The sequence below is a fragment of the Pholcus phalangioides genome, unplaced genomic scaffold, assembly GCF_987345545.1.
Source record: "Pholcus phalangioides strain wild (caught in Gottingen) unplaced genomic scaffold, Ppha-v1.0 ptg000007l_1, whole genome shotgun sequence".
In the NCBI taxonomy this organism is placed as follows: domain Eukaryota; kingdom Metazoa; phylum Arthropoda; class Arachnida; order Araneae; family Pholcidae; genus Pholcus; species Pholcus phalangioides.
The window spans coordinates 59396553-59409138 of record NW_028301600.1 but is presented as its reverse complement, the minus strand read 5'-3'; the positions used below and the strand labels follow the sequence as shown (position 1 = coordinate 59409138).

Genomic DNA, 12586 nt, shown 5'->3' with positions numbered 1-12586 from the left:
GATTGACCGAGTAAAGTTAAAAGCTTCGGCACTTTCATGGGTTAGAAATAAGCTCGTCAGCTTTGTTAAAAGTGTCTTTTTGAAACTAGCATCTCTTTGGGGAAGACAGATATCGCTGAGATAGATGAGACTCTGTAAAAAAAAAAAAATTAAATTCTGGAATGTCTTCACACATGGCAGATGGGAGTAAATTACCCAATGTCGATAGACTAAGTTTGTTTATATGAGTTGAAAGAGAAAGCCAAACAGTGGTTATCAACCTCAACCTCCGGTTTAATCCCTTAATTTACAGGGGCTAATATATATGGAAGAAATACATTTCTTCCATATACTCTTCCATATTACATACTCTCCCTCCTCTCTCGAGACTTTTCATTGACAACCTTGTAAACGAAAAATGTTTCTTTTCCCTTTACCTCAGCTGTAACTATTTTCCTTTTTTCCCTCGCTACGGTTTGATGAGAAAAAAAAAATAGTATTACATAAATAGCATAAATATTATTAATAGTAGAGGGGGGGGGGAAGAATGGAAACCCCGTTCTTCTCATATTTTTTTCATTTCCTAGACCTATATGTTAACAATAATACCACTGTTTGAGATTTATATCTGCTAATTTAACTGCACATTGGCCAAATTTGATGCCAAAAGCCTGTATGTAAAGAAGTTAACTGTTTTTGTAAGGTTGAAAGTTTTTTTCTCGGGTGACGAAAAAATACGCGTAAGAGTAAATTATTTTTTGATTATTATTATTATTATTCTCGCCTCTCCGAAACATTTGACAAGCTTAATAAAGCCTTCTTAATTTTTTTAAACAATAAATCACGAGATATTCCTCGTTTTTGAACGAAATATTGTACGGTTTTAATATGCAAACGGTTTGCTCTTTTTTTATACAATACTCAAAACACTTAGGGAAAATATATTTTTTCATTCAATTGTGATTTTTAAACATTTTAATTGATAAAATATTAACAAAGGCATTCAAAAATAGCTGTGTCACAAAGTTAACAATCAACTAAATTTTAATGAATTTAAATAAATAAATTTATAAATTTAAATAAATGAATTTAATAAATTTAAATAAATGAACTTAATAAATTTAAATAAATGAATTTAATAAATTTAAATAAATGAATTTAATAAATTTAAATAAATTAATTTAATAAATTTAAATAAATGAATTTAATAAATAACATATCTTTCAATTAGGCATCACAAGGAGAAACAGAAAACGAATCACTAGGATAAGAAGCCACACAAAGGTATATGGTATCATGGAAAGAATCAAACGTTTAAAATGGAAATGGGCTAGACATATTGCAAGAAGACAGGACAACAGATGGATCACACGTATTCTAGATTGGTAGCCCCGTGGTGTTAAACGTCCGAGAAGACATCCCCACGCAAGATGGATTGACGAGATTCGAAAAGTGGCTGGATTCAACTGGATGGCAAAAGCATCAGACAGAGTAAAATGGGAAAAATTAGAGGAGATCTTCATCCAGCAGTGGATTGAAAATAGTTGATGATGATCCCTCCTAATTGTTTTGAGTGGTGTATTTGCATCAAAAGCTCATATTTTCTTCTCTCTTTTCATTTTAGTTCTTGTTTTAAAATGTATACTACCATCTTGATGTAGTGCTTTATTCACTTATTTCAACCAAAATTCATTTAATAACGTATTTCACTCAAATATTATATATAATTGATTCATATATTATTTAAATTACTCAGATAATAATTACAATGTTATATTCAAGCTAATTACAATGTTATATTCATGCTAATTACAATGTTATATTCATGCTAATTACAATATTATATTCAAGCTAATTACAATGTTATATTCATGCTAATTACAATGTTATATTCATGCTAATTACAATGTTATATTCAAGCTAATTACAATGTTATATTCATGCTAATTACAATATTATATTCAAGCTAATTACAATGTTATATTCATGCTAATTACAATATTATATTCAAGCTAATTACAATGTTATATTCAAGCTAATTAAAACACAGAGTGTCTGGTCGCAGCCGTCTTTCCAGTACGTCACATACTTCAGCCACCCCCACACACTACGCGGCAGTGCCAGGCTATGTCTTCGAGATGCTTGTGAAGGCAAGCTTCCAAAAATCCCATCGTTTCTGTGAGCAGAACTGAGCGAAGAGGCAAAATGACTTCACCGCTGACTGAGGAACGAGAATAGGTAAAAAAGAGAAGTGGGGAGGTTTGTTTTGGACTTCACTGTCATCTGCACTCATTTACCTTATAGCTCCCGCAGGTTACTGTCCACGAAAAGTTTTGACTGATCATTTGGAACGTGCAACAAGAATTTATGTGCCGGGTTCTGAATATGATTTAGAAATTATTGCGATAGGTTATATCACATCTCCGGTCTGAAACTTGTTGGATTTATCTCTCGCTCATCATTTCTCGAACTTTTGTGGAAACTTCATTCTTTTCGCTTACCAGGTATAATGCATTGTGAACAGAATTTTCACAGGACGTCAATATACGTAAGGTCTTTCAAGTTACTATTCTGTAAAAGAGATGATTCAATTTTTGTGCCTTGATTCGCTGTGGAACTATAAATTGCATATAAGAAAGTGAAATTTTGTTACTTGAAATTTGGTGATTCATTTGCAGTCAAAAATTTTTATCGACCACACGAACTAAGCTCCGTGAATATATTGTGTCTTCATAACTTTTTTCTTGAGCCTTTACTTTGAAATTAATATAATGGGTCATTAATACAAATTATTACTTGAGTAAAATGTCATTTGACACATCTTCACGATCTTATTATTCGAGTTCGTCACTCGGGAGAAGAACTATGCCTTCCAGTCATCGCTTTCGACCGATATCGAGTACAAATAGCAGCTTGCGTGGGAGATATAGTAAACCTGACCTATCCGCAACTACCATATATGATGCTGGTTCTTCTCCGTCATTGTCTTTATATTTGCCTCCTAAAACTGGGAGCCCGTCTCCATGTTCATCACCTTTTCAGTCTTCCCGTTGTAGCAGCGGCTCTCAGTATTATACTGCAGATCGTGTGTCACCTATGTCACCAGCTATGTCTAGAAGAGATAACATCATACGTACATTGGTACGTACATCAAACGATCTTAGCAAGCACCACTTCTTATCAACGGAGTCTATTTCGATGATGACAAGATCGAATGATGTGCATACTCAAAGTACTAGAGCTCACTTTCCTCTCAACAGTATAAACAAAACAACATCTCGGTCTATTACGATGAATGCACCCATGACATCAACAAAGGCAATATTGTCAGGTACTCCAAGAAGTCTCCTCAAAAGAGAAATATCGATTCCCAGTATATATCGTCCAGTTGTAATTGAAAGGCCATCTTTAACAAATTATCAACCACGGCCAAGAGAAGATAGACAGAGACTACAATATCGCCCAATAACAAGAGACCGTCCACTTATAAAATTCCTTGAACGGGAGGATTTAGATCCATCTAAAGTACGAAGTTTGCTGAACTCTTGGGCAAAGGGTGAGCCTCTTGACGACGAATTTTTTGACGATCGAGGAAGTCATAAACGAGACTCTGTGCGATCTAATGACTCAGGCATAGGAAGTTTCCGCGGATCTCGTCGTTCAAGACAAAAGTCAGGTGAAGCTTCAAATGACAACTTCATAAGTAATCATGGCAACAAAGAAAACGAAATTCCTCATTCAATCGACCAAGAACACTCCTATGATAACGATCGAGCACCATCTGTTGATGAAGGCGTCCACTTGGATAATGAGGACAGTACTGCAAATTTATCTGCCTATTTGAACGAGTTTGACAACGCAGTTCTGATGGCAGATAAAAAATCGTCTCAAACAGACGAAATACCATGCTGTGCTGATGAAGCTTCAATGACCAAACGGAGAGTTCGGATAAATTCCGACAAGTATGTTCTGCCGAGCGATAAAACAACTTCCAATGATGGAAAAACCGAAAAGACATGCAGTACGAATTCTGGTTTAAAATTAATATACATTGAAAAGCGAGTAAGAACTGTAAAAAAGGACCAATTGAACTCATCTTCACCCTTGTCAGAAAATATAGACGAAGACAAAAAGGTAACTGAACAAAAATCTAGTTCTAGCAGTATGCGTGAAAATATTTTAACTGAGGATTTGTTGGGCAAAAGAAAGGAAGCACTTGCTTGTGAGAGCAATTTTTCTCAAGAAACAAATAATCGAACATATTCGGACAAGGAACCTGACAGTCATTCTAATAAAAATACACTAAAAGAAATCATCAAAGCTGAAAATACTGTAAAATGTATTGAATGTTCTAATGGTGAAGAAGCCATCCGTATAGAAAAACAGAATGAAATAGGATGTGAACAACTGAGTACTCTGCAGGCACTTTCAAGTTTGATTTCTATCGGTACGTCTAGAGAGGATAGAGTGGAAACTCGGGACTACCTAGATCAAAGCAATCTAAAAAGTTATGTTTCTAACGAGCAGTTCCATGAAACAAATGTGATGCTTCAACATTCAGACACTAAAACAACTAATTTAATAGAAATGCCGGTTGAAGCTCATGAAATAGAAGAAAATTTGGAAAGTCATTCTCATAGAAATCATGTTGGAAATAAAAATGAAACCGTCTCGAAAAGCGATGTAGGAGAAAGTACCTTTAAAAGTAACATAAAAACACCTCCAACCGGAACTAAACCAAAAGTGAAGAGGAAAAAAATTACCACGGCAAAAAATGAGCTAGCACCATCACTAAAGGTTGAAAAACAAGCAGAAAAGGCAAAAACTGAATCAGTTTCAATGCTATCTTTACCAATTGAATCTATCCAAACTTCAGCACCAGAAAATAACTCAAATATGCTACAACAGGTCATTCAGGATGAGACAATAATTTCGGATTTGAAAAACAGTACTCAGACTAAGAAAATATCTATTAGTAATCAAATTGATCAAAATTCGATCTCTAGAAATACCAGTGAATTGAAAATTCCTTTCACAGAAATCCTATCTATTTCTCAACGAGATTCAAACTTGACCCATCAAGAAAATTCGAGCGCAAAATCAGTTACAGCAAGTAAAAGAGAACCAATGTCTGACTCTAATGCTAACACGAATACTCTATCAGCTTTTGACGAGTTAGTTGATGAAAAATGTTGCACCACGAAATTCAATAAAGTAGAAGTTATAGAAGCCTCAGCGATTACATGCAAAGAAACTACAGACAAAGAAAATGGAAAAATTTCAATTCAAAAGTCTCGAAGCTCTGATTTTAGTGGATTGCCAAAAGAAAGTCTTGATACTATGAAAGTTAAAAGATCTTCGTTTTCTGGTACAAGCAATTTAAACACTGGTGAAACGCAAACTGTAAAGACAGAAAAAATTTTAGACGGAAGTAGCAAAATTTGTTTGAAAAGTGCTTCAGATGAGAAAATTGAAAGTACAATAAATACATGTGAAGGAAATAAACTTAGAAGATCCACGACTACGTCCCTAGCTACGGCATGTCCGGAAAAATGTCATAAACTACAGAAATCATCTACTTTAGGCAATTTTGGAGCTGGCCCCAAACCTACTGACTCTAAGATTCGAAAACCACCTTTGCCATTCTCATCAGCACCAAAAACTATCAAAGCTAAAACTAGAGAAACAACTGCACTAGATATATCAAGTAAGCCAAATTCACAGAAAACGAACTGCATGGATTCTGAGTCATTGTCTTCTCATGTATTGAATGAGACTGACAAAATTTCAGTAGCCACAGAAACCAAATTCGATTCCCATCAAAAGGAAAATATCTGCAGAGAAGATAAAAACTATAATTCTGTGGTTAATGGGTCGGAAAATGCACCACATCAAAATTCAGAATCAGCTGATTTGCTAATCAAGGAGCCAATTTCTCAAACATCGAATGAGACACCATCGGAAAGCCACGATATATCTAAATCAAATTCTATGGACTCTGTTGACTTAACAAAAAAAAGTAAGCAAGTAAAAAAAAAATTGTCGTTACCAAATGAGCAAAGTGGCCAGAAAAAAGACAATAACCTCAAGGTTTATGAAGCAAAAAAGAAATATGAAGATAAACCAGAAGATCACAACACACGGAAGTTATTGGGGGATAGCTTAAAATCAGTGAAAGATTGTGGAAAAATTGAAAACTTGAAAACAAAAGAAAAATCAACGAAGGTCGCATCCCAATCATATGCTGCAGAAACTTTGGCTTCACGCAATGAGAATATAATAAAATTGGAGGAAAAAACAGAATTTAGGAAAAGCAAAGGGAATTTCGAAAAAATGGACGAGGATAAATTAAATATATGTTTGAGAGGTGCCTGCAGATCTGAACAAGATCCGCCAAATCCGTCATCAGAGTTAGAGAAAAGTCAAAATATTTTTGCTGAAAAAACTGATAAAAGCTCACCCTCCGCTATTGATGAAACAAAAGAAATTAATACTATTTCAGGAAATAAACCCACAAATATAACTACAGTGGAAACATTGCCCCAAAAAGAGTTAATAGGAGCAAAACCTCAATCGGACAAAGCTGTCCCTATTTTGAATGCCGAGTTGAAAACAAAAGAGAAAATAAATAAAAAGAAAACAACTCCTGAATTATTCCAAACAACCGTAAAAACTAGTAAAGAAGTCGTAGATCAACAAACGAATTCGTGTAAGATACCAGAATGTCTCGCAAAACTTACTAAGGATAAAGTTAACTCCCAAAGAAACGCCAAACATATTCACAATAAAATGATCCAAGATACACAGTGCCAGACTGTAACAACAAATGAAATACCTGCCAGTGGTTTGGAAAAAATGAAAGTAAGAGTAGATAAAAACAAAAAAACAGTCGATGAACAGAAACTCAGGAAAACCAACAAAAACGCTGTTGAAGAAATCGAAAATAGTAAAAATATAGAACATCGTCAAGATTTGAAGCAGTTTGAAAAGAATGACTGTAAAATTATTAATGATTCTGCAGAAAAAAGAAGAGAGATCAACGATCTCCCTTCAGCAGGAAAAAAGACTTCTACGATCGAACCAATTCAAAACATCAAATCGAACAACCAATTAAAAGAATTTGAAAGTACTCTAAATAGAAACCTTGAAATTTTGGGTGAAGAAAACGGAAATTCCGAAATATTAGGAGTTTCGAAAGAGACGACTTATGGTAAAGATGATTCCAAATCAGAGTTGACATCTGATAATGTTACCCGAAGTTTAAGGGGCGAGGCTTTAATTGGTGAAAATCAGTGTTTGCTGTCTACAAATGAAATTAGTACTAAAACAAAAAGAACTGTTGAAAAGCATGAAAATGAGATTAATGTTGTTAGGAACGTTATAAAAAGCAGTCTCGGAGACAGTTCTAAGACCGATACTCTAGAAGTAAAGTCTGACGTGAGTGCTCCAAGTGAGACAAAAGTAAAAAAGAAGAAGTCATTGTCTGAAGTTGAATGCGAAAAAATCAAAAAGAAAAAGAAACCTCCGACAGAAGGTGAGACGACTGATAAAGTGAAAAAGAAGAAAAGAAAAAAGGAGAAAGATGCGAATAATGAGCAAAGTATCTTATCCGATAAAAAAGAAACAGCACCGTCTACTACCGATAATATCGGAGTATCAAAACTAGAAGGTAAGCTGTCTTTTTTCTCATCTTTTACCTTTTATTTGTCATTCATATACATCAGCGACAGTGTTGCTAACTTTGGTTGTTTTACAACCAAATCTAATCTTTTCGCATTTTAGTTACAGTATCTCTTTTATTTAGTTGGAAAAATAGCCTCTGGAAGCTAATGAGAAATCATCTGTTTAAAAATTTTCCTGTGTAGTTGTGGTCTAGCTTTGTTTTCCCCAATGATATGGATCCTTTTCAAACATCTATGTAAATTCCTTCGAAAAAAGTACTTCGATAAATTTTCATTAAGGGGCCGTTCATGTATTACGTCATCATCGATGGTGGACGGAGGGGTTGCCGATTTGCTGACTTTTGATGACAAGGGGGGAGGGGTTTGGATAATGCTTACGTCATCAACCACCCTTTATGAAAATGTGAGTTAGGATTCAGAGGGGCAGAGCTGATGACGAAATTTTGCTGACAGGGGGGGGGGGGTCAAAAATGGCTAAAAATTTGCTTACGTAATACTTGAACGGCCCCTAAACTAATAAATGAAAAATTAAATGAAATTGAGAGTTAGGAAAGTCAAGGCTCCTGTAAATGTCCAGTTTGTATTGTCGAGGTCTTTCTTATTTGGTACTACGCAGAAGATCAGAATTTTTAGTCAGTCAATGTTATTAATAAAAAATCTATAAACAGAAATCGGTACAAAAATAGTGAATGCTATTTCACATTTCGTGCTGACCTATGCTAAAGAAATAAGTGCTGTCGTAATTTTGAACTTTTTTCGTTTTTCCGGAAAAGAAATTGGAATGACGGGCATGCAAAACGAAAACATTTCGGAATTCCAACGGCCCTATCAACTTCAGCTGTTAGAGAATGATATTGACAACTGAAGCCATTGGATATTGAAGACAACTTGCAAAACATTATATTTTGGGATTTGATCAATTATTTATAGTCACTTACACTATAATAATAGCTAAAATTAATTCTGGTTTTTAAGGAATGGTTTCTAAATGTGTGTTTTTGACGAAGAATCTAGTTGAAAAATACTTTGACTGTTAGAAACACTGAGCAGTGGTCAGCAACCGTTCAATAGTGGTCGTGGGACCATTTCTCTTCACGGATTTTCTTTGGAAATTTTTACCGTAAAAAATTATGAAAGCATAAATTATGAAAAAATTTGCAGTTTTACTTAAAAAAGGTAGGTATAATGTCTTAACTGTCGAGCCGCCCTTAGACTATGTGCGACAGGTGCAGCCACACCGCCCCCCCCCTATGCTCAAGAGTACCCCGCCCTCGTATTGATAGAATCGTAATAAACATCGATTACGTGTGTTTTTTATGTAACAATGTTCAAATAGTGTTAACGTGGCTGCCCTTAAATAATGAAAATGCTTATGAAAAGCTGTATAAAAAAGATGTTTCAAGTTACCCGTCCTTCTAACTGAGATACATAAACAATTTTAGTGTCCCGGGGCCCAAACATTTTTGGGGATCCCTTGAGATCGATTTTATATACTTCGGAGGGGGGAGCATCGCAAAAAAGCATACATTCTTACAGAATGTACAAGGCTGTTGAAAAAAATATCTATCAAAAAATATTACCTCATAATTAGATGCGATTCCACCATAAAAGTGTAAACTAACGCAAAAATTAACCCTCCATTATGTTTGTTCACAAACATAAAAACTTATCGAACTTTTTTTATTGCAAAAACGGATGCAAATTGGAGATGTTAGCATAGTTTCAGTTGAAACAATTCATCAACACAGCAATTTAATTATGTAGAGTGGATTTTTTAATTAGTTACAAAATGGAAAATTAAGGGTAAAATGTGCAGTTTGCTTTTACTTTTGATTGCTATCTATAAACAGATAAAATCTTGCTTTACAAAGTTGAATAGTTGTTACCTTGAATTCATGTGACTTAGTAAGAAAATGATATGTGTAAAGTTTCTATGACCTGAATTTTTCCCTTTTTGCTAATCATTTTTCTCATAGTTTATTTGAAATCTAGAATGAACCGCATTTCATTCCTTTCGGACGCAATATGCCTTCATAATTCTCATGAAATATCCGGTACATGTAACCATTGGCGTTCGCAAAGGGCGGGGGGGGGGGGGCAAGCCGAGATTACAGTGTTATTTTGCAGGAAAAATCGTTAAAACGCCTCCTTGAGAACAAAAAAAAATTTGAAAACTCCCCCTTGAGAAGAAAAAAAATTGAAACCCCCCTTGAGAAAATTCTGCGTACGCCTATGCATGTCACATTTGAACGTACTGCATATATACTGTATATTACAAAAGAGTGTATTGAACTTTTGGAAGATTTTGATTAGCAGTTAAGGTGAAAAGGGTTTTTTTTTTTTCCAAGAGAACTTTATATGGCTCCAACAAACACTCTGCCTGTCAATCTAAAACACTTCCTGTATTGGCAAGAAGCCATTTATTATTATTATTTTTTTTGCTTTTAGGCTTCTCGAAGCCTTACTGGAATTGATATGTCCGTAACCTATTTGAGGATGACGAGATAAAGACGCGAGGAATTGAGAGTGAACAACTTGAAGAGTTAGTGTTGGTCGTCGAGAATATTTACTGCTTCAAAACTGATTTCTAGAAAAATAAGTAGTAATTCCCCAGACAAGTTTTTATTTTTTATATGTGATTATACACAACAAATAATTTTGCCATGGATATTTCCTTGGATATACAGGGTGTCCTGATGGGTTCGAGCGCAGCGTCTGATTTCTGCAAAGGGAAAACTCAAAAAAATTTCTATAATCTATATAGTTTTTACTCCGCATGCTCGTCAATGATCTCGTCTAGGGATTAATGTTTCCCGGGTTTTTCTTCAATCCCGGGAAAGCGGAAATTAGAGTGCTCAATCCCGGGATTAGGTTACTGCTGACGTATAAGTAATTTAAGAAAATTTAAAGACATTTAATTACAGAAAAATTACCAGTACTTAAGTTATTGATACAGTGGAACCTCTATCATCCGGGCTAATGGGGGGGAAGGGGGAAGGTGAACATGGATAAACGAAGAACACGGTTAAACCACCGGGAGTAAAAAATAATTTAAAATTACAAAATTGGAAAAAAATATTTATGTATCGTATACCCATTTAAAATGACTATCCACTGCATATATTCATATTATCCGTGCAAAAAAATCTAATAACAAATAACGCCTATTGAAGGATAGTCACCCCTACTAATATACCTGGGTCCTATTGATGGCAGAAATGCAGAACCTCGATTATCTTTGCTTCTACGATCACGTGACTAAGGCTTTGGGTAAGAGCAAAAATGTCGACGTTGTTTGCCTTGATTTCCAGAAGGCATTCGATCGGGTCCAACATGGCAAACTCTTGAAGCGTTTACACGAGATTGGAATTGGGGGCAACTTGCTGCATTGGATTGAATCGTGGTTAAGAGATAGGTCGCAACGAGTTATGGTGAACGGAGAATTCTCTGGTTGGACAGACGTCACAAGTGGAGTTCCTCAGGGAAGTGTCCTTGGCCCCATACTTTTTTCACTTTTTATCGATGAACTCGATCAGGGTATCGATGGGATTACTAGCAAATTCGCAGATGATGTGAAGCTAATGGGGGTAATCGGGAATGAAAGCGATAGGGAGTTTCTCCAGACCAACTTAAACAGGATTGCAGCATGGGCAAATGAATGGAGCATGACGTATAGCGTTGATAAGTGCATGGTCGCTCATTTTGGTTCGAACAACCCACGGTTCTCTTACGAGTTGAATGGTGTCACTATCCCGGATGCGACTAGGGTCACCGATTTGGGAATTCTCCTTGACGAGCGACTTAGGTTTTCCGAACATTGTTCAGAGGTGGTCAAAAAAGCGAATAGAATGCTTGATCTCATTTTCAAAAAGGTCTCTTCTCGTTCTCCTAAAGTCATTCTTCCGCTTTTTCGAGGCTTAGTTCGTCCCGAACTGGAGTATGCTGTAAGGTTTTGGAGACCATACCTACAGAGGGACATAGACTTGGTTGAAGGGGTGCAGAGAAGAGCTACGCGTCTCCTTATTGGCACACAGGGCTTGAGTTATGAAGAGAGACTTCATTTTTTGAATATGTTTACATTGGATGAACGCAGGTGTCGAGGAGATAGGATCGAAGTGTTCAAAATTTTCAATGAGATGGATAGGATGGACCATGAACTTTTAGTACACCGCCAATCGACTGCTTTTACAAGGGGACACCAGTATCGATTGGTGAGGGACAATGCAAGGTTATGGTGTCGCAGGGAATTTTTCTCTAATAGGGTTGTTAATAAATGGAATAGCTTACCCCCGGAGGTAGTAAATTGTAACATAATTGACACGTTTAAAAAGAAATACGATAAACATGTTGGGGTAAATCGAGAAGCTATCCATTCTTAGAATAAGACAACCATAAGTATTCTTTATGGGCGTTGTATAATATTTTATCATGTGTATATATTGTTTATAATTTGTGTTAATTGCATTTTTATTAGGGTTACTGTATTTTTGAAATATATGACATCCATATTTTTATGGGCATCTTTTTATCAGCCACCTCGTTGGGCATTTTGCCTGTTGTGGCGTTGTATTTTGTATTTGTATTTATCTGGGCAAATGTTAGAGAAGGGGATCACTGATAACCGAAAATGCTGTTATTCTTTTCCTGTCACTGTCAGCCATTCTGCACAGTTATAAAATGTACTACGAACATGACACAAAAAAGGAATATCGCTAGTCCAGCAGATCAGCCACGCGGTCACGTGACCGCATCTGAAGTTACACCATTCTTGTGTGCAGGACAACGTCCGGTTCTTATGCGTACACGTGGGGGCTGCTGCCGTTTTAACGCGTTGACAGGTGAGTTCAAGCTCTTAAAATAGTGGGGGGGGGGGGTGTGGTTCGATAAAAGAATAAAGAAATCCAGTTCTACGAAATGTAAATGTT

The 12586-nt window shown here is 35.8% G+C and overlaps 1 protein-coding gene across 1 annotated transcript in view; it reads left to right on the top strand.

Moving 5' to 3' along the window:
- The first annotated feature begins 2179 nt into the window (after positions 1-2179).
- LOC149085563 (uncharacterized) overlaps positions 2180-12586 on the top strand; it is a 47629-nt gene continuing 37222 nt past the window's right edge. The window contains exon 1 of the mRNA XM_089233660.1: positions 2180-7648. Within this exon, the coding sequence (XP_089089786.1) occupies positions 2785-7648 (4864 nt within the window). The 5' untranslated portion in view covers positions 2180-2784. The remainder of the gene's footprint in view (positions 7649-12586) is intronic.